General features: G+C 51.7%; 2 protein-coding genes and 1 long non-coding RNA gene across 5 annotated transcripts; 2 read left to right on the top strand and 1 right to left on the bottom strand.

Annotated features, from left to right (window-relative positions):
* Positions 1-851: 851 nt before the first annotated feature.
* Positions 852-2,612, top strand: LOC119091355 (uncharacterized). The gene is made up of 3 exons (XR_005093409.1): positions 852-909; positions 1,417-1,541; positions 1,779-2,612. It is a non-coding gene; the product is annotated as an uncharacterized LOC119091355 (long non-coding RNA).
* Positions 2,613-2,923: 311 nt separating this feature from the next.
* On the bottom strand, positions 2,924-9,873 carry LOC119091354 (transcriptional adapter 3-B). 3 transcript variants are annotated; one of them, XM_037214102.1, is made up of 9 exons: positions 9,832-9,873; positions 8,161-8,328; positions 7,529-7,692; positions 7,235-7,363; positions 6,737-6,877; positions 5,764-5,936; positions 5,317-5,426; positions 4,406-4,701; positions 2,924-3,328 (listed from the first exon to the last, which is right to left on the bottom strand). In XM_037214102.1, the coding sequence occupies exons 2-9, from the start codon at positions 8,318-8,320 to the stop codon at positions 3,197-3,199; spliced, it is 1,305 nt and encodes a 434-aa protein (XP_037069997.1). In that variant the 5' UTR covers positions 8,321-8,328; positions 9,832-9,873; the 3' UTR covers positions 2,924-3,196. The 3 variants fall into 3 exon arrangements, with proteins under 3 accessions (XP_037069997.1, XP_037069996.1, XP_037069998.1); XM_037214101.1 differs by lacking the exon at positions 9,832-9,873 and adding an exon at positions 9,768-9,785; XM_037214103.1 differs by lacking the exon at positions 9,832-9,873 and adding an exon at positions 9,555-9,697.
* A 362-nt stretch (positions 9,874-10,235) lies between these two features.
* On the top strand, positions 10,236-19,770 carry LOC119092623 (transmembrane protein 258). Its single transcript, XM_037215583.1, has 4 exons — positions 10,236-10,320; positions 16,886-17,005; positions 18,285-18,404; positions 19,608-19,770. The coding sequence occupies exons 1-3, from the start codon at positions 10,318-10,320 to the stop codon at positions 18,402-18,404; spliced, it is 243 nt and encodes an 80-aa protein (XP_037071478.1). The 5' UTR covers positions 10,236-10,317; the 3' UTR covers positions 19,608-19,770.
* The last annotated feature ends 6,878 nt before the right edge of the window (positions 19,771-26,648 follow it).

Here is a 26,648-nt window from a genome sequence, read left to right as displayed (position 1 = left end):
GCAGGCTTGATGATGATGACTGGGGTTCGCGCACCGACGACCGAGGTCATTTTTGCAATATTGCGCAGGTCGCAGCAGTTTCGTTACCGTTGATACTGTCTCAAGTTGGGCGCGGAGCTTCGCCCGCCCGTTAGGTCCCTATGACATGCGTCGTTTCCTGTGGGCGGGCGTGTGCTCGTGCAAGGTGAAGTCAGCAGGCGTGCCAGTGTGTCTGGTCGGCCCCGGGCGTCGGGCTCCTGCTCAGGCCGTCGATGCTCAGCCGGGTGCTGCGCGCGCAGGGCGAGCGGTTCAGCAGGGCGCACCTGATCGACCTGATGCTCATCCTGCCGCTGGCCGCCATTTGGGCCTTCCTGCCCAACGACGGTATCAGCGCCTTCGCCCACTGGTTCTTCCGTACGACGGTGGGCCTGCTGGCGGACATGCCGCACAGCCGCGAGTTGGAGACGGAGGCGGATGAGGTGGGACTCCGGCTGGCGGCCAAGGTGAGCGTCCTCCTCTGCGAGTGCCCGCAGCGGGGCGGGGCGCCGCCGCCGGGAGATGGTGTGTGCGGCTGTTGGGGACTGACAGAGGCGAGGGGAGCTTGTGTACGGGTAGTTTGTTGAGAACCGTTGGGACTCGACGAAGGCGTTTATCAAGGTCAAATGTGAGCTTATTTGGAGTCCTCACGTGCTCACAAGACGCCCCCTCCCATCACCGGGCACCGCGTGACCGGGGCCGACCGTGCCGGCAGGGTGCTTCGACGTGCGCGAGGCGAGCGCGTTCTGGGCCAAGATGGCGCTGCGCCACGAGATGGAGGACGGCGCGGTCGCCGGGCAGTGGCTGTACACGCACCCGGCCGATGAGGGCGGCGCCCGGGAGAGCATCGACCGTCAGGTGCCGGACCTGCAGCGGACCCGCGACCTCTGCCAGGTCAGGGTCGGGCGGGGTCAGGGCGAACCGCCGCGCCGCGCTCCCACCTGCTGACCGCCGATCGGCGGGCCTCTCAGCAACGCGTCTGTTACCCGAGCGCCGGCCACATGTTTGTGCCACATGAGGAAAGGGCACAGCTTCCCCGGCTGGTCCTTTCTCGCGGATTCGCTAGTAACGTGTTCGAACCTGAAAGACAAGCTTTAGTGTCCCGCTCTCTGTGGTAGTAATTGGGGCTTCCGGGTGCTTCGACTGCGCGGTCATACAGCATCCATTCCGCCCCCGTGCGTGACGGCCGGAACTTAATCTGATCACGGCATGTTCGTGTTACCGCCGACGTGTGCCGACTGCGGCGATTGGTGCGTGTGTCCGCGCCGCTGCCGACTTGCTAACCGGCGCGCCCCGTGTCCCCCCCCCCCCCCCCATTCCCGTTGCCGAGCCGCTGACCGGCGCGCCCCGTGTGTCCCCACTGCCGACGCGCTGACCGGCGTGCCCCGTATGCCCCCGCAGTGCGCCCCGCTGCCGGACCGGGACCCCCGGGCAGAGTTCGAGCAGTTCCGGCAGCGGCTGCTGGAAGAGAAGGCTGCCGCCCGTGCCCTCATGGCCACGCCACTGACGAAGCCCGATGCCGCCAGGTAGGTACAGACAGCACAGCGTGCCGCCTCGGGGTGCAGGTGCAGGGACACGGTGTCGCACGGCGTGCACGAGACAACCCAAACGGCCACGGGACTGCGTCTTGCTTTGAGGCGACTTGTGGTAACTGTGCCTACCTGTATCGTTTATCCTGTTCGTTATGCGTTTTTTGGCAGATTGATAGCGAGCTGTTTTTATGGATTCTTTAATTTCAACCGCATCATTTCAATCATTTTCAGAAGTGGCGGATAGACGTGGTTGGGTGCCGGATTGGATCCTGGTCTTCAACAGACTTCATCATGCCTCGGGCTTCTGACTCTCTTCCGTACCGATCAGTGGCAAATTAGCGATCAGCGGCAGCGGTGTGTCTGTCACGACTTTGTTACGAAGGCTCACGGCAGCCGCCGGGCTCGGGGACCTACCCGTCCGGTCCTGCGTTACGATGCTGGACTCTCCGTAGTCCCACCGCAACCGCGTGTCACGCGCTCCGACCCCGGCATATGATGTCAGCACAAGTGTCTTGACCAAATGCAGCTTAGAAGCGCCGATGTTCTGCCGGTGGACGTTGCACTTCGGACGCAGTTGGTCCGGACTGTTGCGTGACCGTCCGGTCCCATGGGGCGTTGTATCGCAGGCGGCAGATAGCGATGACCGCGGGGACAGGGGTGCCAGACCTGCGGAGACGGCTGATCGGCCCGAGTTGATCCTGAGCGGCGGCCGCTCGCAGTGCGCCTCATGCAATCGCGTCGGCGCGCGTACTTGCGGCTGGCGCCCTGAGCGTCCGCGCGGGCCAAGCTCGGACCACTGGCCACGATGTGATCTTTTTAAACGGATCGTCCGCTTACATCGTCATGGTCGCAGATCGCTGATCAACCGCCATGTGCAATATTGTGCGATGTATGTTGTCGACCGCAGTTTGTAACGAGCGGCCATATCATGTTGACGTAAGATTTCACGATGACAGAAAGCATTTGTGCTTTTATCAGACGTATCTATTGGATCGTGCTTTCACGACACAAACAGGGCGAACTAATGTGAGCCGTGTAAAAAACGCAATAAAGAGTACTTCAGACGTCCGCTAGTGAAAATAAGTCTCTCTCACTGGAAGAAGCCCAACAGCTCGGACAGTGCGGCGGCGTTCGAACTGTCGCCAAGGTCGGCGCCCGGCGCTGGGTGGCCGCCGTGGCGACCGCGGAAGCTGAACGCTCTCCTCACCCTCGACGGGATGGCGGCGCCGACCGGCCGGCGCTCAGCACGCGCGCCGCGGCCGGCCAAAGTCTGGCCAGATGCCACCTGGGCCCGATCCGGCGCGCGTGGCCCGGCCAGCGGGTCCGGCGCCTCCCACGTGGCGCCCCGGTATGCCGCTACAGACGCGCAAAACGGCCGGACAGCGGGCGGAGATGGCGCGCGCTACCGACAGGCGCATGAGATGAGGTGTGATAATGGCGCTAGTGGGTCGCCGCGCCAGACAGCGGGCAGAGGCGCCACGACACGGAGCCTCCGCTGACGGCACGATGCTGCGCGGGAGACATTACTCGGAGGTGGAGCGGCCCTACCCTCTTCGGGCCGCGCCATGCCGCCGTCGTGTCATGTGTCGGCTCCCAACAGGCTCTCGGGCGTAAGCACCTCGTGGGAGACGGGCACCTAGCTACCCTCATCATAGCGCGTCCAGCATCTTGATGATGGCGTCCCGTTCCTTCAGCGCCTTCCACGCGAGCTCGCGCTCCTTCTTGGACGGCGACTTCTTACGCTGCCGGGCGGCGGACACCACCTGGTACGCCTCCTGGACCTGGTGGGGGACAGGCACGAGTTACAACAGCCGTTCAATTCGGAGGACGCCTAACATTGTAAACATTGTCAACCAAAAAATGATCTATAGCATGCCAACAATTGCAATGTCTTAAAAACCATGTAACCAAGGCTTTCGGGCCTCAACCAATTCAGCAAGAGTTATTTGACATACTGCTTTAACTGAACTCACACAGGCCCACGGATATCACTGTATCATTTTCTGGTTCGGATGCACAAACGTTGTTCAGCACAAACAATGTGTTGAGGGAAGTCAATTACATCCACAACCTAAATCCATGCACGCAAATCTATTGCAGCGACACATTTCACCTGCAGCCAGCCTAACTGTGCACAAAGCCACAAGCTGAACCCGTCTCCCCCATACGAGAAGCCAGTAGGGAGGCATAACACAGGGCCTGTTTTAAGTTTCTAACTTCGATGGATTCATAGAAATTTGTTTCAGCACAATCTCAAGCTCGAAGAAGCGCAGACACATCAACATTAACGCGCCCGACCGTCGCCCACAGCTTTCGAGGATGACACTTGCAACCTACCTTCTCACACTTCATTTCCGACATAGCATGCTATTTCGCTGTGGAAAGCTTTAAGACACCCCTATCAATTAAAAATCGTCGGCAAATTTAAGCACCTTGCTTTATAGCCCTATCTGATCTAATCCTAATCTATAACCCTAAAACCCGCATTTCTAATCCTAGGTTTGTTGGGCTTTTCTGGGTATATGAAAATAAGTTAGTTCATTACCTTTCAGGTCTAGTGAAGCCGTGTTCGGATCCGTACTGCTGGCTTTAGAGCATGACCAGAAACTGACATCTCAAGACGGTTTTTCGATCCGACCTGATTGCCCGTCAGCTTGGTATCTGTTTTCCATACAATACGGGAAGTGACTGCTGGTCTTAAACATGACTTAAAGCCTACACATAATTTTGCGAGAGCAAAATTTTTTATGGCGAAAAAGCCGCATTGCGTCCATCCCATAACAGCTAATATATAGTCTCCCAGGGCACTCGATTTCCGTGGCCGGCGTCGGACCCTCGACGGCGGCCGGACGACGCACCTGGGCGTCGGTGGTGGCCAGCTTCTCCTTGAGCTCCTGCCGGCGCAGCTCGGCGCGGCTCAGCCGCAGCAGCCGCTCCACCTGGGCGGCGTTATGGGCAGCTAGTGTGCGCAGCCGCGCCTGGCACCGCTCCAGCTCAGCCAGCACCTCGTCGTCGGCTACCGCGCTCGGCCCGTCCGTGTCGTCCACCAGGCCCTGGTTCTGCAGCTCGCGCCGGAGGCGTCGCTCCAGCTGGCCGGCGGCGCTCAGCTGGAGGGAGGCGGCCAGCCCGGGCCGCGCCACCACCGGCTCCGTCTCTGCGGCAGCGCGCGGTCGTCAGTCGGGCGCGCCGCGCTCGCCGGCCGCAGCGCCCTACGCCGGCCGGCCCACCCACGCGAGAGCAGCCATGACACCGTGTTAGTTCGGAGCGAGAGGCCAGCGCTCGAACCGCAGGCATAGTGGGAGTGCCTCAACACAGGCACAGTCGCACAGCACAACCTGAACAATGAGTCGTTACGTGAACATTGAGTCGAGACAGTAGTCACGGCGGTTACAGAAGTCCTGGACAACGTGACAGGACCGACAGACACTACGTGTATCCCTACACAACAACTGCTGGTTTCAGATGGCAGGCGAAAAAAATCGGCACACATTCAGTGCCTTAATGAGTGGCAACCCCTTATCGAAAGCAGGACAAGACACAGTATGATCCCACCAGGACACCGAAGCGAGTCGCGTCATCGTGTAAACTACAGAATATTTCTATCAGCCCTTCCAACTTGCTGAACATCAAGACGCCCAAGTAGGTATGTGAGCAGCAGCTAACTCGTCGCCCCCAGCAGCCCTGCGCCACCCCATCCACAAGGTACGTCCCTCCACAAACCGGACAGGCGATTAGGTCACCAGACGAGACGGACGCCACTGAGTCTCACCTTTGTTCGCGCCATCCACGTTCTCATCAACCGCGGAGAGCACGTTCTCCTCCACCAGACCAGACACGAGGCGCTGCGTCAGGGTACCCAGGCCCGCCGACTCGTCCTCACTGGGGAAGACGGGGAGGTTAGACCCGCGAGAGGTCAGGGCGTCCACGGCCGCCGACTCATTCTCACTGGAGGTGCACACGGGGAGATTAGACCCACGAGATCAGGGTTTCAGACCCGCCGACTCGTCCCCACTGGCGGGGGGGGGGGGGGGGGGGGCGCACACGGCGTTCAAAGCCGCGAGCCACACGCCAAGTGCCCACATCCTCCCAGAGTACAGCTGCCGGTAGACAGCTGCGCGGTATTGCAGCCAAGCGCGGCAACGGAACGGACGCCAGCAGACCCAGCTCCCCCCTCCCGCGCCGGTCGAGACCTGAGGAGTCGTCCAGCCAACGGCACCTTTTTATTTTGGCCTTGGCCTTGGTCTGCGTCTTGTTCTCGTCCTCGGAGTCGGAGTCACCGTCGTCCTGTCCGTCCTCCTCGGCCCACTTGAGCGTGTAGTGCTTGCCGAGTGGGGGCACCGTCAGGCACTCGTCCATGTCCTCCCGGTCGGCACTCAGCCGCTCCAGCATCTGCGCGCGACAAACGGCGTCACACGGCGGCCGCCGCGCATGGTCGGCCGCAGTACACGGCGTCAGACACCGTCAGCTGCATGCCGGAGGGCCGGAGTGGAACGAGGGGAGCCATCAGCTACGGGATGACCATGGAATAAGAGACGTTCCTGCATGAATTCCGTTGTGACCAAAAGGAAAACTCCACATCTGTATGGGGTTTGAAATGAAACAGACATTTTTAGGACCATTCCGTGCAGTTCACAGCTCTGTCCTCTTCAAGACCTGAAACCCTCCAATTCATGGACTTCACGACCGCCCGCTAAGGCCACTTTTGAAGCCTCTGCCCCTGAAGGTCATTTCAAGGTCATTCAGATATGCATGCCACCATATCAACGTCATTGAAATCCTGCCACCCAATCGGACATGCGGCGTTCAAGCCCATGAACAACATTTTCGTCGAGCCGTTTAGATCTGGCGTCCGTGATCACGAAGTACTCGATGTGAAAACTACCCTGACAATTGCGCATGGCTAGCTTGGTAGGTCCTGAACGGCATACAAACGTTCCATGGTGCAATCAAACAATAACATATTGAGGAACATATTCATAAACTAGAAATTTGTTTAGTCTGGAGCTGAGCTTTTTACCGAAAATTAAACAAATAGTTTAAATTCAGCTTATTTCATCATCTATCATACTTACTTCCATATCTTCAAATGCGGAACATTCCCTTCAAACGTTTTACTCCAAAACACCTGTACTCCAAAACACCTGTCCCAGGCAAGGTCGGTAGGCTATGACGAGGATTCGAGTACCCACCTCCACGTCCTTTGTCGTGATGGGGCCGCAGTACTGCTCCATCGCCGCCCAGAACTTGTCAGGGATGTCGTTTTTCACCACGGGCGACGGCATAGTGGGATCGGCCTTGATTTGCGGCAGGATGTCCTCCGAGTTGTAGGCCTGTAGACGTGTCAACAACACTGCATGGAAACGCCATCTCGACAGCTCGTGAACCAGTGCGTTGGACGCTTGGATGGGCACCGACGTTCAGACCTGGGCACCACTTCGTTCAATGCACCACAGCGTGACTTTCCTGCAAGTCCCAAAACTGAACTTGCGATCTGGAATTCGTGCAGTTTGATGAAAGCCGTCGAGCAATGCGCTTCAACATCGCTGCAGTCGCCTAGTAGTGTTGATGGCCGTGAATCGAACTATACGAAGAATGCAGTCTCACAAGAACTGCCTCCGACGCGTTCCGGAGCCGTCAATGCGATGGTGCGGTTGTGCGGACGGCAGACACCGTACAACGCCACTCACCCCGGACGGGACCCGGACCCTGGGCGGCTTGATCGGGGTAACTTCCTTCGCCCTCCCGAAGGAGTCCTTGAACTTCTTGACGGGCCGCTCGCCGCTTCTGGCTACCTTCCCCGGAGAGCCCGGCCCGGCCTGAAGAGCGGCGGCGCCCCGTCAGCGCTGACGCCCCCGTCACGTCACTGACGTCACGTGCAGCGCCTCGTCGCGGACGGACACCGGCACGCACGACATCACGCGACTGGAAGTGATCCGTCCACACAAACATGACATAGTGGGAGCAACTGGAACGCGACGTACCGCGGTCGGCGGCCGGCCGCGTCGCTTGTCCATGCCGTTGATGAGCTTGATCTCGGCGCTGACCGTCTTCCGGCGGATGGTGGCGGCGGACAGCAGGGCCTCCAGCTCCAGCTGTATCCGGTCCACGTCCTCCATTGTGACGGTGCCGTCCGGCCGAGACACCACTGACGGCCGACAGAGGTCAGCGGCTGTGCAGTCAACATACTACCAATGCCACCTGCCTCTATGCCTTTTATGCTAGGAAACGTGACGCACGTCGCCGCCCACCCCTTTATGGAGGTCAGTCACAACCAGTGCCTGCAGAGGTCATAAGACACTGAAGGGAGCATGCTCAACTGGGGATTGAGCATGGAACCCCATCCCCCATATGGGAGCCAATGGTGCTAACCACTCAGCCATTATGCCCTGCCAAGTTGAGTGTGATTCTTTTTTATAGAAGACCTGCTACACCAATAAAGAACTGTCATCCAAGTCTGGAAATCATGACTCAAGGCACAAAAAAGACAACATACAGTTTTGCACAATATGTCCTACAAACAACTACACCCTGAGGAAATTTACATGCCATGCCTCACAGCAAACAAGTTGGAGACAGTTGATTTATGTTAACACATCTGCTTGCTTCACATTACCTGCAGCATATCTGGGGAGGGAATGCTCATGGTCTATGGCCAATATATCTGACAAGCTGAGAGCACAATGGTCTAGTTTAATGCTGGACTCATTGTCATCCTTCAGCTTGCTATGTTCTTTTCCTTTTGCAGTCTTTTGATGTTTGGGCTTAGGTGCCATTCTGTGTACTGAAATGACAGAAATAAATGTATATGGTAAACACAATGAAGTATTAACTGAGACATTTTCTAAAATATTTGTGGCAAAGTTTACAGAGACATATTTATGCCAACTTGGTTGAAATGTGAGGTACAGACAAGACACTGTATTAGGACAATCCACAGTGCATGTCATTCTGTCTTGACAATCTTAATACATGCACTCACTTTGCAGTAACATATCTGGAACATGATTACATAGGAAAAACCAAAGGTGGCCAAACATTAGGTGTTGTGTTATCTTTTTTGGAAACCACATTTCTGTACCACTCAGTAATTTCAAAACATCAACAGGACTGTGCAGATAGCATCAGTTCATCAGCTAAAAACTAAACAGCTGACAATTTACAATTGACATTAACCAGACATCTGACAACCAAGCACAAATGCTGACAAAAGTTGTTCAGAAATGATACAAAAAACAATGCACTGCATCCATTATAGCATGACTGAGGAGTCATGAAGAGGTGACAAAAATTAGGATGAGTTTTATCCTGGCCATATGATAATAAATGCTTGTCTCTATATACTGATTCATGCAAGGCCTGTGGTATACTACATTTCATCTGTAATAGTTGCCATCTGTCATTGATGACCAAAATCCTTACCCACAAAGGCCCAAGGCATGCATACACCTAAATCATAGCTCAACCTAATCCCCAATTCACCTAATATATTTGCAAAACTATCATGAAAAAATGAGTTTAGGATTTGATTACTTCTACTCCATGGTGTGAAAAACATTATCTTCTGCTATGACTGATCCACAAGGCTGTAATAGGCATTACAAATGATGCAATGTGAACACTTTAGTGACTTCAACAGCAACATAAGGCCTTGCAGGCCTGAATTAATTTTTCATAGATATCTGAATTAAAATAAACATAAGACAAACATACTAAGGAATAGGGCTTAGTTCCAACAACATTGACCAAATTTTTGCTGTGTGCAAGTATTTCAACTGACTTTAACCGACTTAAACTTTGATTCACTGAGAGTAAGTTGTTCAGTGCATCTGCGAGGAACATTACACACATACAAAATACAGTAGTAGTAGCCTTATTCCCTGGAGAAAAACCAAGAGAACTGAGATACAGATGGGTTGATATTTTCGCAACACACCTTTATCAAAACGACAGCAGAAGACTGTTCACCATTTACTTATATTTATGTATCATTTGACTGAGCGGACTTACGTCAAGCTGCAAATGTCTTTCTCCTGCCACTTTACACCATAAAAACTGATAAGATGTGCAGGATGGTGTAAAATCGCAAAATATATCATAGAACATTCACATTGGATTCATCCTTGATAATTGCCCGACTGGACGGGCAGGCTTCCCAGTTCCCGACACCCTCACACAGAAATCACAGACAAGCATCAAAACGTGCATTGTACAACAGCGTACAATTTCCCCGCATTTTTGGACCCGTAGGTCACAAAATTATCAAGACCCAACGTCTCCAACGCACATTCAAATCCAAAAACCCCCTGCTCCTGCGCGGCTTCTGGCGCAGTCTACGCCATCAGCTGATGAGGGATACCCTACAATCTGTAGTTGTGAAACGTTTTCAGCTGATGCTTCTGATTATTTTGAGGGGAATGTTGTAAAGTATGACTAATTTTGACTTAAGCATTTCAAAACTCATCTTAGCATACAGAAATGAATTCAAATAAATTTATTCATCAGTTTTTATTAAATTTGTAGAGATTTAGTGACAAAATGTACCATTAAGCAGCCCACAGCAGCATATATCTGGGTGTTTACAATCTACGACAGCTAACTATATTTTAAGCCACCGAAGCTTTGCGTAATACGTTTGTGGCGCAAATGAGACATGTTCTTGCGAGCCGAAACTGTCTACGTGTTCAATAGGCACGCCGGACGCACCAGACACGTTGAAGGCTTACGGCGGTGGTTTGGCGTACTGTTTGGTGTTGTCTATTAACTGATAAATATGGTGAGTTCATAAGTGTTATTTTTAAGGCTTCAGGCAATAACCATCGCAGCTACATTCATTGCGGAAAGTCACGACACACGAACAGAAGGGGCGCATAGCCTCGGTTATGTCGGCATCTCTGGCCGTAAATTTTAGATCCAGTATGCATTATTGTGAAAATGGCTCTCAAAACCCTTGAGAAAGCTAATAGGCTAGGCAATGTGTGCATTATAGGTTACCGGACCGTGTGCATGTTAGGTGTGCATGTTAGGTTATCGGACCGGGAGCCTGACGAGACCGGGACCTACAGGCCTGGTGGCCTTTTACAATTCCCGATCACCATAAGGTAAGGTAAGGTAAGGTATTATCTGTGAAGCAATTGATCAATATTAAATCCTCTCATGCATTTGTACCTTAATATTTAATTTTGCACTTTTGACTGCAGTCATAAACTTAAAGGAGAGCTAATCATTAAACTGCAAAATTGAAAAAATTGGTTTGTAGTGTATTGAAAATTTGATAATGATGGTATAAGGCAATGTCAATGGCTTTGAGCATTGGCTTTTGCAGTTTTGCAGAGCATTGGCTTTGGCTTTTTGGCTTTTGTCACAACATGTGGGGCTTTTATCTGCTCTTGTTTGTACCATTCTCAATGGCTGTGACTTTTGGCAGATTTAGTTTGTATGATTGGAAAAATGACTTTCAAAGGCATTGAGAAGGCTAACTGTCTGGGGATTCTGAAATTAAACTTTTATATTTATTGATAGCAGTTCATTGACAGGTGCTGATTTGTGCAGGTTTGTCACACTCACATGTATGCAGTCCTGTTGCAACACCTTGACTTGTGATCTCAACCAACATCAGAAATGTCTTGTTGGTTTGTGAGCTCTGCATAATTATGCCCATGCCACTATGCATCAACTATTGGTCACAGAACCTGGAAGTGCTGGAGGCAAGCATGGGTTTTGCTTCAGAGGTGGGAAGGCTGCCCTTCTGCTCTATCATGCTTTCACCATCTGTGGTGGTTGTAGTAAATATGGATGGGGAAGCTATACTGCCTCCAAAGATTAGGAAACATTCTTCCTATGTTCATCCAGCGAAGCAGGCCACCATGCCTATATTGAAGTATGCCAATTACTCATTTCAGAATACACTCTTTCCAAACATTTATGACCCACTTTAGCATGCCTATATGCCAAGCAAAAGCTTCTATATGTTGATACATATTTTGTAAAGCTCATACATTCTGTGTCTTGCCCACATTTAAAATACTGATGTCATGGTAGTGTGCTGAACATGGGCTGCAATGCCCAGTGTGCAGTCATAATGCTAGAAGATAGCACTATGTGCAATGAACATTTCTTTCACCTTTTCTCTATTTAAATCTAGACAGTAGACACCATGTGAGTAGCCTGAAGTTTAGCCAGCCAGTAACATGCTGTGATGCAAATAGCAAGTGTTCTGTGCTTTATTTTCAGGTTGATAAGTCCAGGCTATCAGGACACTTGATGCAGTGTGTTCTTGACCAGTACTTAGACATGTACCATTTCTGATTTACATATGTTGTGTCAAATAATACTACTGAAGCAATTGGACCTGCCCCTTACATGGCTATCCATTACAAAATCAACTGCTCTTGATGTCAAGTTCCAAAACTGCTTGTTTGGAAAATTTCAGATCCAGTAATCAAGATCAAAGGCTTTACCATTGCTTTAAAAACAGGTCTGAAAGCTTCATTCCATTGTGTATTGGCAAAATGATGCACATACATGCACACAAACACATGATAAGCACCCCTTCAACTGATGCCTTACTACACTTGTCTTACACACTGGATGCTTCAGGTAATCAGATGGTTATAGAGCATTACAGGTCTGTCATTGTCAGCAATATCATACACTTGAAGGTGGCTAGATGATTGGAATCAACAAAGCCAGGAGACAGTGGGGCTCCAACCAGGTAGCAGCACCACTACCCATGCGCCCGTGCGCGCCCCCTCGTCGCCAGCCTACTAGGGCGCCGGGCACTGGTCGTCGTCCAGCGCCGTGTAGCTCTCAGAGAACATGAGGTCGGCGGGCAGCGGCAGGTCGGGCCAGTCGGTCAGCCGCGCCAGGCCCCAGTAGCGCGAGCGCAGCAGGTGCGCCGCCATCTTGGGCTGCCGCTGCCGCGTGAAGATGCCCTTGCGGTTGCCAACCACGCGCGTCGTGTCCTGCTTGGTCATGAAGTCGGCGAAGTTCCAGATCATCTCGCCGGCGAACCAGCCCCGCGCGCGCATCGCCTCGAACGCGTGGAAGTTGCGCGCCATCAGCTGCGTCTGGTACTCCTCGGAGAAGACGAAAGTGGGCTCTTCGTGCAGGCCGGCCACCGTGTCGGCGCCGTACTCGGAGTTGATCACCGGCTTGTGGAACGTTTCGTGCCAGAGCGTGAAGAAGTGCTCCGACTGCAGCTCGATGACCTCCGTGTGGCCCGTGTCCGAGTACCAGCCGAAGTAGCGGTTGGCGCAGACCACGTCAATCAGTGGCGCAACCAGCTCCGCGTCCGGGTACGTGTTGAGCACGGCCGTGATCGGCCGGGTGCCGTCCAGGGTGCGCGCGTAGTTCACGAGGCGCGTGTAGTAAGGTACGGCCTCGGGCTGGCTGGTCTTGGCCTCGTTGCTCAGCGACCAGATGAAGACGGACGGCCGGTTCTTGTCGCGCCGAATCATGCCGTCGAGCGCGGCGAGGTGCTCGTTCAGCAGGCGGTCGTCGCCCGCGGTGGCAGAGTAGTCGAGCGACACGGCCGGCGTTTCGTCGATGACCAGGATGCCGCGCGCGTCCGCCGCGTCCATGATCTCCTCCGCGTACGGGTAGTGCGACGTGCGGAAGCAGTTGGCGCCCACCCACTCGATCAGGTTGAAATCCTTGACGATGAGCGGCAGGTCGAGGCCCTTGCCGCGTAGGTCGCTGTCCTCGTGCATGCCGAAGCCGCGGATGTAGACGGGCCGGCCGTTGACGGCCAGCGTCGTGGCGTTCCAGCTGAACTGGCGGATGCCGAACTTCTGGCGATAGACGTCGCGCGCGCCGGACGCCGCCGCCATGCGCACCTCCAGCGTGTACTGGCGGCCGGGCTGGGCGTCCATCAGGTACGGCCACCACAGCTGCGGCGCCGTCACGCTGATGGAGCCGGTGGAGCCGGCGGCCTCGGCCATCACGCTACCGTCGGGCGTCGCCAGGCTGACCTCAATGGTGGCGCTGTCGTCGGACAGCCGCGAGCTGGTGCTGACGTGGTACTTGACCGTGGCGCTGCCGTCGTTCTCCAGCGTCGTCGTCACGACCACGTCGTCGATGAACGTCGGCGGCGTCGTGTACAGCACCACCGGCCGGTGGATGCCGGCGTAGTTGAAGAAGTCGAAGTTGTACTCGAGCGTGGCATAGCCGGCTGGGTACACATAGTTGGTGTTGTTGTCCTTGTACACGGTGCGACCCTGCGGCACGGTGACGTCCGTCAGTGTGTTGTTGACGGCGACGGTGACGAGGTTGGCCTGGCCGGGCTGGAGGCGGTCCGTGACGTCGGCGGCGAACGGCAGGTGGCCGCCGCTGTGCGTGACCACCAGCGCTCCGTTCACGTACACGCTGGCCGTGTAGTGCGCGCTGCCGACACGCAGCACGGCGCGCTGGCCGGCCCACGAGCGTGGCACCCACGCCTCGGTCGAGTACCACGCCCAGCCTAGGTGGTCGCGCACGCTCGCGTGCTCGGTGATGTCGTTGTAGCTGGACGGCACGGGCATCGGCAGCACGGCGCCGGAGGCGGCCAGCGGCGCCGCGAACCAGCGCTCGCGGAAGCCGCGCTCCGGGTCGGCGCGTGGCGCCAGCCGAAACTGCCAGACGCCGTCCAGGGAGCGGAGCTCGCGGTACTCGCTGTCCTGCGGCTGCAGCGACGCGAACACGCCGTCGTCGGCGAGCCGGGCCCGCTTCGGCCGGTCGGCCGAGGCCGTCACCAGCACCGCCAACAGCAGGCTCCACTTCATCGGGGAGAACGGCGGGCGTGACAGGCAGCCGGCGACCCCACCGCGGTAATGCGACACGCGATAGGCGCCGCCCGCCGCCGCGCCGGCCTCGGCTAGAGGTGGGCCGCCCGCCGCGGTACTTGACGCCCGGTACTGGGACTGGCGTGCCCCGGGCTTATCTGCCTGGGACGTGATTTGTTCAGCCCGGCGCGGCCGACTCGGCCGCGGGTAGTTTCATCTCGCTGGCCCATTGATGATGCCGTGTTTTGCGTTATGCGTCTGTCTGCGACCACTTCGTCAGTCATTAAAGCAGAAAAATGCTGTCTAGTCCAGCCTTGCTTCGATAAAAGATGAATGTGTTCCATCGGATGGCCGTTTTCGCTCTTGCATAACTGCGTTGTTTGAGACGTCACCGATGTCCATCTCTTCTTTATCGGGCATTGCACGAGCCCGTGTCTTTGTCCGATTGTAAAAGAGGGCATCCACTTGAGTTCGCTTCTTCGTCTGTTTTTTCATGTTTGCTTGTCAGTAAAAACAATGATGTAATGCGCTTTTACCCGACATTGACCTGGCTCCTCAGTGGCACACCATCGACCCGGGGGGGGGGGGGGGGGCAGAACTGATCCTCCTTATCTCGAGAACGACTGTACCGAATCCAAAAATTCGAATCACATTGAATAGCGCCGTAGCGTGCCGTCTCAGACCACACAACAAAGTTAAGTTTAAGGGTGTATTAAGGACGCAGGTTAAGATCAAATTATTAAATTTCTATTTGGAATATCTGAACCCTCCCACAGCGCATGCCATTTCGAAGCGTACCTCATGCTGTGAAATATCGCGTCCTGATCAAACGCGCTACATAGGAAGGTGTCCAATGTTACGCACGCTGTACCAGGCGTAGAGTTAAGGTCATGTGCCGTGAAATGAGAGCTGAAAACTTGGTGTATATGTCTGTTTTGCTCTCTTTATTTCTGCCATAGATATGCCACGCACGCTTCACCCAAACACACACCATCTACAGAACTGAATGTAGCTTACTGTGACCCATCTCAAACGGCACATCGAGTGTCGCGCACTTAGAGCTGATTGGAATCGCCTGCGCACGTCACACTCGCGGACAGCGATGCCGTGCCGCTCACATACATAGCTGGCACATTGGCGGCGCGCTGTCTTCTGTGGCGGCCGACTTTTGCGGCGCTTGTAGTCGAGATGGCCAATCAGCTCCGTTACGCCAGCCACGCAGCGATCCTTTGATCCGCGGGTTTGGGCTCACCTGGCCACGGGCAACATGCGCCACGATGCATTTAAAGCCATAATTCAGTCATTGTTACAGGTAACTACTTGAAACTTGTGACAGGTATCCTTCGTAGTCATATCTAGAACACCTGTTTTCAGGTTTGCATCATGTTGAGTGTGAAACAAAAGAAGTGGAGTATGCTTTTTATCAGTATGTGTGTTATTTCACTTTGCAATATTTCAGTGTGCAATATTGAAACAACACAAGACAGATTAATGATAGAATGATTGGGTCATGTTCCCTGTTTAAGATGTCAAAGATGTTTTTTCGTTCGGCTTCTGTGTTAACTTGTTTACGATTATGCGATTTTGTTAAAAATTGGTATACATAACGTTACTCTGACGTCGCTCATTTTGATATGTTGTCCCAGGACGTTTTTGAATTATTGTCAATATTGGACCCGGGGGGCGGACAAATTCGAACCCCCTCCGGTCAGTACCGGATTTTAAAAGCTGACCTGACATGCCTTTACCCTTAAGATAACCAGGGTATGTTACTCCCATTGGCAGACTGCCAGCACTCAGCATTGGTTTGCAATGGGGCATTGGCAGGCATTGTCGTAGATGTTGATAAACATTGGTATGATGCGAGAGTGCTAGGTTCTCACGGTGGAATGATTGTTCGCACAACACACCAGACGAGGCCGTTAGTCCGAACAATTATCCCATTCGTGACGCCGATTCATGTCTCAATAATTCCGTGGAATAGCTACTTACATGGGATGATGCGACATTGCCCTCCTTCTGCCGTGACGAGGGGCACGCCTGAGCCGAGAGCAGGTCCAACAATGCGGGGAAATTGGATAAGTTGTTTGGTTGCGAGCCACAGTATGCAAGGACCCCTGGCAGTACCAAGCGTAGTCATTCCGCAATAAGTTAAGAACCATGGAAGTAACCCTATGCTCAGAATAATGAACAACGTGCTCCCAAAAACTATCGAATGCGTAGTTTGTGCAGACTTTTTGTTATTACGAACTTATGTTTGCGAACGGTATCTTAACTTATGTGAAAACGCTCAGGAGCTCACTTGACTACATCTCTTCTGTCATGTGTAGATCGTGGATGATAAAGCCGCTGCACAGCGGTACACCGCCGATGTTCAAAGTCAAAATGAGGTCCTCATGATACAAACCGATTTTTTTAGGTTGTTTTGCGTAAAGCCGCGCTTCCACAGGAGCGCCCTGCTCTCTCCGAGCGGGGTTCCTGGTGGCGGAGGGCCGTCGGCTGGTGGAGAGCACGTTAGGCGGCCTGTATCGAGGCTGATGTTCCATGTACACACGTGATCAGGCGCGTGTTCGGTTTCAGTTGGACATTGAGCAGATGAGCCGGTTCGTGTCGCCGGTGAACCCCTCCATATACCCGCACCTGACGGCGCTCCTGCTCGGCATCGGCATCTTCTATATGGCCTGGTTCTTCGTGTACGAGGTAGGGCGCGTTCCGTGGGGCGTCCCCACTCCCCCTGATCGCACATGCCCGCGTTGATTCTGATTTGCACCTGCGCGTGCACCCGCTCCGATACGGTTGGCGAAAACAACAGGATAGTGATTGGACATCACAAAAGGCCCTTTCAACATTATGGGACGCGGGTGGCTTATGCCATGTGTTCATGTGTTTTCACCGCGCGTGTGTTGAACGATGGTCGCGGCTCGTGTCAATGACACCACTTGTAGATGATCATTATGCCCTTTGGTCGTTGGAACTTGAACGTAGCATGTTTTGGCGTGAGTATCAGCTTGGTGTATTTTTAGGCCGCTGAGTTCATCGCCCCGCCGATACGCATCTGCTGATAACATTATAAACACAGACATAGCAATTATGAGCACGCAGATGTGCATAACCAAAATGGGGGCGCTTATATGCGTATGCGCAAGTGGTCGTGTCGCGATGTTCGTATCAAAGAAGGTCTTAAGTGCAGATGTTTATATCGTAATTGTTCGTATACGCGTATGTTCATCAAGTATCACATTGGTATCGTTGTATGTATCGCGGATGTTCGTTAAGTGTAACATTGGTATCGTCGTATGTATCGCGGATGTTCGTTAAGTGTAACATTGGTATCGGTGTCGCCAATGCTCGTACATGCACGTTGGTAAGGTCAACATCAATAAGAAATCGGGTGGCGTCAGGTCACCCAGGCCTTCGTAATGCAAGTGAGACTCGTTGAATACATATCGATGTGTTGGTTTATAGCTATACACAGAGTTTCATGGAGTTATTTGACTTTTGAGTACGTACAGATTGTGTCTACCTGGCTATTATATTGGTAACGAGGAGATATGAACGACTAATTAAGAGCGTGCGACTCTCTGTGTGCGTGCTTGCGTACTTGCGTGCGTACGTGCACATCACATTTGCGTCTGCGATCATCCTTTCTACGAACATTTGCGGTTCGAACGATTGCCATGACGACATTGGCATCCCCGAACAATGGCGGTGCGAACATGTGGGCTTCGAACACGTGTGGTTACAAATCTCTGCGGTGCGAGCAGTTGCAATACGTCATTGGCGATCATGAACATTTGCGCTTGCGAGCCTCTGCGGTACGAGTAAGGCGGTGCGTACATGAGTGGTTTCGATCATGTGCGGTCGCGAACAGCTGCCGTGACATATGTCTGGTGTGCGTACTTTTGTCCGGTTACCATATCCGCCGTTGTGCGGCATGTCGCGCGAGGCGCCTGACGGGACGTGCCATGACCTGTCCCAGGTCACCAGCACCAAGCTGACCCGGGACCTGGTGAAGGAGCTGGCGCTGGCCGTGATCGCCGCCCTCTTCATGGGAGTCGGCACCGTGTTCCTGGCACTCACAGTCGGCATATACGTCTAGGTGAGGCCACGGCAGGAAACTCACCAAAGGTGCAGTAAGGGTTTCCTTGGGAGAGCTTGGGGCTCAGTGAAAGCTCTTCTCGACGAGTTTTACGAGACGAGGATAACCTCTCCCCCTGGACTACACCTTTAAAACTCGCTCAAATAGCTCTCTCATATCGATTTCTGGAATCACTGAACCATGACTCGACTCGCGACCCTTTGTGGAATGTATGTGTATCTGGTTTTTCTTCACTTATGTCCGAGATGCTTTTTTGTATTCCCAGTGAATGTCTAATATTTTGGACACCTATTAAAGTATTCTTTTGAACACGTGGTATCATAAATTCACGTAGGTGGTTTAGGTCACGAAGATATGACGTCATTAGCCAAGTGCTGGGCTTGACTGCCATCGCTTCGTCCCGCTCAAATTTGATCCGTGTTTCTCTGGTTTGGATTTTTGGACGGGATGTTTATTGTTCCTAGGAGATGAGGTATCTACATTATTATGACAATTTTATATCGCGGAATAATTTTAAGTTTGGGTCACTCGGAGACGTCCAAGTGCTTCAGATTTGTATTACAGCTGATTTTTGACGCGCGTGTGCGATGGATCGGTCAGGAAACCGAAGTCGTGCTTAAAATAAAACATCAATACTGACTTGACTGTTGCTTGTTACATAAGGTGATGTGGTCTTAAGGTCAAGGTCTGGAAGCTTTGGTGTTCAGCATTCAACCAAATGAATCGTAATTTTTGCGTCCATTACAACTTTAATTTGTGTTGCGAGTAACTGAATTTTTAATTCGAGAAACTGCGTTGTTTTTTCTGATTGCGGTGTTGAGGCTCTTTGATCATATTTGACGTATTACGAGATGTCATCACATGATTTTGATGGTTTGTAAGGTATGTTAATCGACTTAACATGATCACTCACCTGGTAGAGACCAGCGTATGGGAAATTATCTTTACCATGCCCACAATCCCGCACACAGCATTTGTTTATCTTGCCATAATTCGTTGACATGTCACGTGGAGAGTAGCCGGTCCATGCTTGTTGTGTTTTGTGTACTGTTTTATTCACACTGAGTGCGGAGACGGCTCTGAACGCATCCGTGGCTCAGCCGGGTGTTGCATCATTGGAATCATGCAGGGCAGTTCGTCACCACCTTGTTGCCTTTACCACCATCACACGCGTGTGTAATTAAGCCCATGTTGTTTTTGCAGCGCTCCTGGGGAGATGGGAACTCGGTTTTGTTTGGCGAGTCCGTTGAAGAATATTGCACACGCACGGCGGACCAAGTGATCTTCATTAAGTCAAGTCATCCACTGCATGGGATTGAGGCATCAACCTGCTGGCGATTCAAAATATACGCCGACTCGAAAGCGACATTTGTTTATCGTCGCGGCAACAGACGGCTACCTGTTGTTTTAATTTTTTTTAAAAACCGTGGTTGCTGCTCGTCGTCGGTGTGGCGACTTGGTTTATAGGTCAGCGTGCGCGCAGCCAGAGCCTTGGCAGGTGAGGGGGCACAGGGTTGACAAAGGGTGCAATCACGGTGAAACAGTGACCCCCCTCCCCAAGAAATGGTGCGATATGGTCCATCACGCAGGTCAGAGAGCATGTTTTTCTGTACTATTTTTCATGTTTTCCTTCCATAATTGTTTTTAGCGGCCAGAAGCTGTGGGAAGTAAATCCTGCCAGAATTTCGTCGTCAAACTGAAGAAAGCGCGCTTTAAACGCTTGCACGAAGAAAATCGCCGGCGCTCTTCATTTTGCTATGTGATCCAGTGGACTCTTGAAACCGATAGAGCTCAGCAGCTTCGTCAGCATTTTTCTCTGGGTTCTACAGAGGTGTAAGAAACCCCGCGAATGTGATCGTAGATCGAAATGGGTAAACAACTTGCATGAACATGGCCAAACCACGTTTGGAAATGTTCAACGTTCAAGTCCGGGCGTCGATTTCACCGGTGCGACTTGTAGATTGATGGTAATCGCGGGTTTGCAATAACAGCACCGCGAAGAGGTGCTGGAATGTGATGAGGGAACTGGAAGAGTACGGGAATAATCTCTATTTTTGTTGTTGCTATAACTGTAAATCTGTCCAGAGGACATTCTCAAAGACGCAAAAATAGCATACGCCCCGTCGGTTCCGGTGTGCCTTCCTATCTTTTCGGGCCTCTTCGAGTATTGTCTCTGGCCGACCGGGGACCCCTTGTCAACAGGGCCCCATTTTAGGCGCCCTTTTGGGGCACTGAGAGACGCTGGGGCCCCGACCAATGTAAATCACTGGCTCGGGCTGCGTCTCTGCTTGTGGAATATGACCTCAGGCCCATACTGGTGCGGAGTCGACTGCGCGTTATTGGTGATGTCTGACCGACACACAGATCCTGGTCGACTCAGGGGTACCTGGTCACCGTGCAAGGCCCTCAGGCTGACAGTGGAGTATCCGGCCTTGAAAACCATGCCAGGCAAGCGTCTTCCCACTCGTCCAATCAGGCTTTGCTTGCACATAATGCTTACACAATGCTTGCGAAGCGTCCGTATAGCGTCCAAGACCCTCACACAATGCTTACCGTGCGTCTCTCTGAAAAGCGAGCCTAGTTCTTAAGAAGGGCAGGGTGGTGAACAGCACCGAAAGGTTTTCAAGATCCCTATTTCACTAAAAAAAAATATAAATGTGGAACACTCCGATTAATCAGCGGGTTTGGTAGCGTGGTTATGGAGCCGTTTATTTCGTTCCGCCAGCAGCCTCACTCTTAGCCGATGAGTCTGGTTATGTGGTGGCATTATCGTTTAATTCACTTTGCCAGCAACCTTGCTCTTAATCGGCGAGTGTGGGTGTGCGTGGTCACATAAACGTTTAGTGTACTTTGCCTGCAGTCTTGCTCGAAATGGGCGAGTCTGATTATGCGGCCAGGGTGCCGTTTAGTTCACTTTGTCATGTAGCATAGCTGTTCAAAGGCGATGCAAATTCCACAATGTAGTCATTGAGTAAAGCTTTGTCTGAGGAAAAGTGAAGCGTTTTAACTGCATAAAGGTATGGTTTAGAAGTAAATCATAATTGTAATGGTTGCAGAGTTCGAACCACCCGTTCCAGGCTCCCAGCGGCTATGACGTAAGCAGCGCCACCACAGGCCGCTGTAAGAACTACACATTCTGGACATCGCTGAAAGGGAACTCGGGTGGAAATAGCAATGGGAAAACCTGTTTGATATTCCCGCAACCAACTGGCTCATTGAGTCAATTCACCTGATCCCATAGAAGCCAGTGATCTTCGATCAGGTACCCGGCACTGGAAGCCTCACTTGCGCTGTTGCTGCTGTTAAAACACTTCTCGGCGTGTGGTCGACGTGGTATTGTCATTAATTGACTCCGATGTGATCGATTTACACGTTCTCATGGAATCCAGCGACACCAGGCCAAGCGCACGGCACTGAAAGTCATCCTTTGTGTTGCTTTGCTGTTAAAACAGAACACAAAAACGCATCAATGGCATAAAACTAGCCAAAGACGACTGGCGATGGTAAGTCTGCTCCACAGGATACAGTGGTTCCAGTTTCCACAGGATGCAGTGGTTCCAGTTTCCGCAGGATGCAGTGGTTCCAGTTTCCACAGAATCCAGCGGTTCCATTTTCCACATAATGCCAGGGTTCCAGTTTCCACGGAGGTACCGGGTCAGATGGCTGAAGCTGTGGGATTCTCATACATCTGCCGTGAATACAAACATTTATGAATGCTTGATCCACATGATTTCACTCTGAGTCGACTCGCTGCACTCCCAGGCTCGTCGGTTTACTTGTTTAGTCTACAACATCCCAATACTCGATGGATGGCTGGGACAGGACCGCTAATGACTATGTCAATGCAAACGGTGCGTTCGTGTGAAAGAGATCGTTAGTTTTCCGGAGGACCATCGACCTGATTCGAAAACCGACGTTGAAAAGGAAAAGTCTCTATAAGCCAAAAAGTTGCAAGGTAAAGGTAAGAGAGGCATTGGATGGGCGGCGTCGTACACTCCGAAGTCGTCGTCGTCATCGTAAAGGCTGACGCGGCTCACGTCGAGCCGCGCCGTCGGAGCCTGAACGTGGACTGATCGGCAAGGACCGTGCGTCTCCGCCCGCGTGTTCCATAAACCCACGTGGCCCACGTATGGGCCCCAGACGGTGAGGACCAATCGGCAGAGGGGCCGCTCACACCGTCGCGGAGACGCCGCTGCCGCACCGGCAGCGACGGCCCGTTTGCCGGCTAACACGGTGCGTTTTGAACGGCATCAGCAGTAATCAGACACCACAAAGGACCAAGTGCTTAGCATCATGTCTAAAAATATGTTTTCGATGGCAGACACACATTAACAGCATCACTGAATGCTGCACCTCCACAGAAGATTGGGCGAATGACACGTAACATAGATAAAGTATTCCTCTTTCATGTTACCCTGAGGATATGACATCATCAACGCGAATATTCTTAGAAGCGATGAGTTTAGGCTGCGGTTCATGTATCGTATCATCTTAATTAACAGCAAAAAGGATGGCGTAAAATCGCTGATCAATTTCGTATGTACGAAGACATACGAAAGTGACAGCCTTTCTGGCTTCAATACGACTACGTGTCGAGCTGTTATTTCATTACTGCAAATATCCGCATTACTATCAGGTCGCCTTAGTGCGAAATCAAATGTATTGTTTCTCGAAGAAAAAGTACCGAAAACTTTTAAATAAGTACATGATAAACATCTCTTGCGATGTGGAGGGCGTTATGAATTTTTATGTGCCGATATTTAATACCCAACTTTTCTGTGACATAGGGATCCTGAAGAAATTAACATATTGGCTTTAAAGGCTTGTTTTTGTTCTCTTGCAGGACAAGCAAGTATGCAATTACGGCATCACAAGCACAACATTTGTTATGCGTACGTGGATGCTTTAAACTTGCCAGTGGTTTTAAAGAGAACGCACCACATTTGATAAATTAGCGCAAGGACCAGATATGATGGAATAGGCTCATTTGTAAATATTGGTACACTTGTAACTGCGAAAGGCGGCTCTAGAACACATTCACTATTTAGTAAACATGTTCCTCAATACGTCATTGCTTGAGTGCGTCATAGAAGGCTTGTATGACGTCTAAGGGATTGCGAAACTGGCCTACGAAATTGCCAGCCTACCGGACGGACTGACTCACTTGTTTTACTTTAACTTCTCGAGAAGCGCCGTGCTAACGGTTGTGGCGTTTCCGTACCCCAAATAACGTGTGCGCGTGTTTTGGCCGTTCCTCCTGGTGTCCTTGCATATTAAGCCGTGATCTTATAATGTTGACTTGCGTTCACATGCTCGCTTATGGTGCTGTTCTTAAGTTCTCAGGTCGCAAGTTTTATTTCCGTAATAACAGTTCCAATGTTCGACTGCCTGTATTATGTAGCACAAAACTTGAATTGTGTTGGAAATTCTCACTGACTGCATGGCATTGGTCGAGAGTCAATTGAAGTCCGTTGGTTCCAGAAATCGTCCTATTGCACGCCGGACACGAATAACTCTGCAATTATGTTGTCTTGGTCTTAAACGTCGCGTTGCCAATGAGGGGCAGGATCTCAGTGACGTTTGTATTGCGTCATGCATACCTGGGTGACCACGAAATAGTCTGCACGAAACAGTCTTCACGACTTCGCGGGCGTCTAACTCTAACTCGGAGACAAGGGTTTCAAGTCTTAAGGACAGGGCTGTGAACTGCACCGAATGATCTTCAAAACAGCTATCACCGCTCAGAACCTCATGCGAACGTGAAACGCTTCCTTTAAATGGAATGTTCCACACTTGCAGATAGTGAAGCAAACATCAAATGTGATGCAATAAGCTCACTTACAATTTTTGGTATATTTTTAAGTGGGAAAACCTGCACTAGACAACAATATTTATATTTTTAGTAACTATGCTTCTCAGTACGTAATTGCTCTATTACGTTATGGAACGTTTGTATGACAGCACTCACTTGTAGGTCTTTAATCTCCCGAGAGGTGGCTCGGGAGGGTACTGGATGTGTGGTGAACCAAATATTGCCAGGTGCTCTTGTTTTGGCCCTTTCTCGTGGCGGTCTTTCCTATTTATCCGTGAGTTTAAGGTGCTTGCTTGTGCTCTCATACTTCGTCAGAGCGCTAATCTTAAGTTATTCAATTGCGTCTCATGCTTCCGTAACCACTGGAAAGAATGTGTAGCTTTTTGCATTATATAGCACAAAACGTTATTCGTGGTAGAATCTTGCATAGCCTGCGCAACATTCATTGAAAGCCAATTGTCGGCCGTTTGATCTGGAAATCGTGCTCACGAAAGCCAGATATGAAAAACTCGAAACTTATATTTTGATTAACCTTGCGCACCTTATGGCCAATAGAAAATAAGGATTTAAGTGGCATTATAATGGCATGATGGGTGCCTGGATGACTTTGGGAAAGCACCCACGGAATAGTCTGCGGATCTTCGGGGGCGTCTAACTCAGGAACTAGGGGATTTTAGTATTTAGGAGGGCAGGGGTGTGAACTGCACCGAATGATCTTCACAATGGCTATCTCGGCTCAAAAGCTCATACGAATGTGGAATACTCTTTGAACGTGTCGAACGTGCCCGCATCTCGAGCGTAACCCAACGTGCACGGCATCTTGGGCTCTGCGTATATTTCAAGCAGTAGCCCAACCTGCCATCTGTCTGAAGTAAATGACCAGACATGCAACCAGGGCCCACATGGACAGATGTATGGTGGCTACCAGTAAAATCGACGGACCGCGTGACGTTCCCACCTTTTGCGTGCTCGCATTTACTGCTGGCACAATTGCAAAATTTGCTGGAAGTGCCGGCTGGTACGGGAAATGCGGATGCAAGTAAGAGCACCTGAGTTATACCACGGATATGTAGAAGAAAGGCGTGACTGAGCTGACCTGTGCACGAGGCAGACCATTGCAAATATATTAGGTGTATGGGTCGTTCGTTGTCATATGGCTGTTTGACATGCTCTTGTAATGATGTGATCTCGAAAAGTTCTGGACACGCCGCTGGTCGCGTAGACACTGATCTCGCAAGCACGACGCCTGAACTACAGGATGATTTGGACAATTAGTGCCTAAAGAAAGGTCAGCATTGAAATAACATCGAGCGATACAACGCTTCACGCGGTCTCATGGGCGTGGTAACAATTTAGAAAATGGGAGGAGCAGTCGATTTTGAAACCAGTCATTTCCATGCATCAACGTAGCATTAATGGTACCATTGCCAATAAGTTGTGTCCATGGTCTCTCTAGCCCTCGTGTTTCTACGCCCATGGCACTTATCCATGGAATGGTTTTGGGTTCCTCTCCTTGTCAAGAAGCCGATAGCATTCGTGTACGGTTTCGAAGACACGGTGGCTGCAGCATGCCTCTTGGGAGTTGTGCGGCACTCATTATATTGATGTGACCACCGGGAGAACGGATTCGCCCCTATGTCAGCAAAGCAACACTACAGAGATCAGTATCGTTGACAACCATTCAAACATGCTTGGCATTGCCAAAAAGTTGTCTGTGATAATTTTAGAGTCAAATCATGCTCTTATTGGTTCACTTGGCCTGTGGCCGAGTAGTTATAACTTGAACTATGAAAATTTCCAGTTTGAACGACCAGCCTGGCTCGGCCCACGCGCCAGGTTTTCCACCAGCTTCACCGTTACAGTCACTGATACATTACAGCCGCAGATACACATATTAAGGTTGCTGACGTATTAACACACTGTTGTCTGCACACTAATACAATACAGTCGCTGATACATTAAAAGCATGCAGTTTCCAGCAAAGAAGAGTGCAACAGCAAAACAACGAAAAGGGCGTAATGAGTGAAGCGTATTATGAAGCTTTGGGATTTTTTTCGACCTTGTGGACGAGTTCTGGCGCGTCAAGCCGATACAGATGTCGCACGCAAGTGCCGCATTGCCAGCGACTGCTGCGGCTGAGGCTGATTGCCAGCTGCTGGTTACGTCCGGCCGGGCAGGTCGGTGCTGCGTCCACCACGGAGGCTGCGGGACCAATTGCGTGCAGTGTCGCGTCTGAAACCGACGCAATACGCAGTATCGCGTCCTGAGATCGACGCAACGCGCCGCGTTGCGCCTGAGAAACAAAAAAAGCACACACGCCGCGTTGCGCCTGAGAAACGACGCAACACGCAGTGTCCGCCGCTTGAGACCAATGCAATACGCAGTTGTCGCGCCTGAGAACGACACAACATGCGCGTTGCGCCTGAGAACGA

The sequence above is a fragment of the Pollicipes pollicipes genome, unplaced genomic scaffold, assembly GCF_011947565.3.
Source record: "Pollicipes pollicipes isolate AB1234 unplaced genomic scaffold, Ppol_2.1 Scaffold_3447;HRSCAF=4054_pilon_pilon_pilon, whole genome shotgun sequence".
In the NCBI taxonomy this organism is placed as follows: domain Eukaryota; kingdom Metazoa; phylum Arthropoda; class Thecostraca; order Pollicipedomorpha; family Pollicipedidae; genus Pollicipes; species Pollicipes pollicipes.
This window is presented reverse-complemented; position numbering and strand designations above follow the sequence as displayed.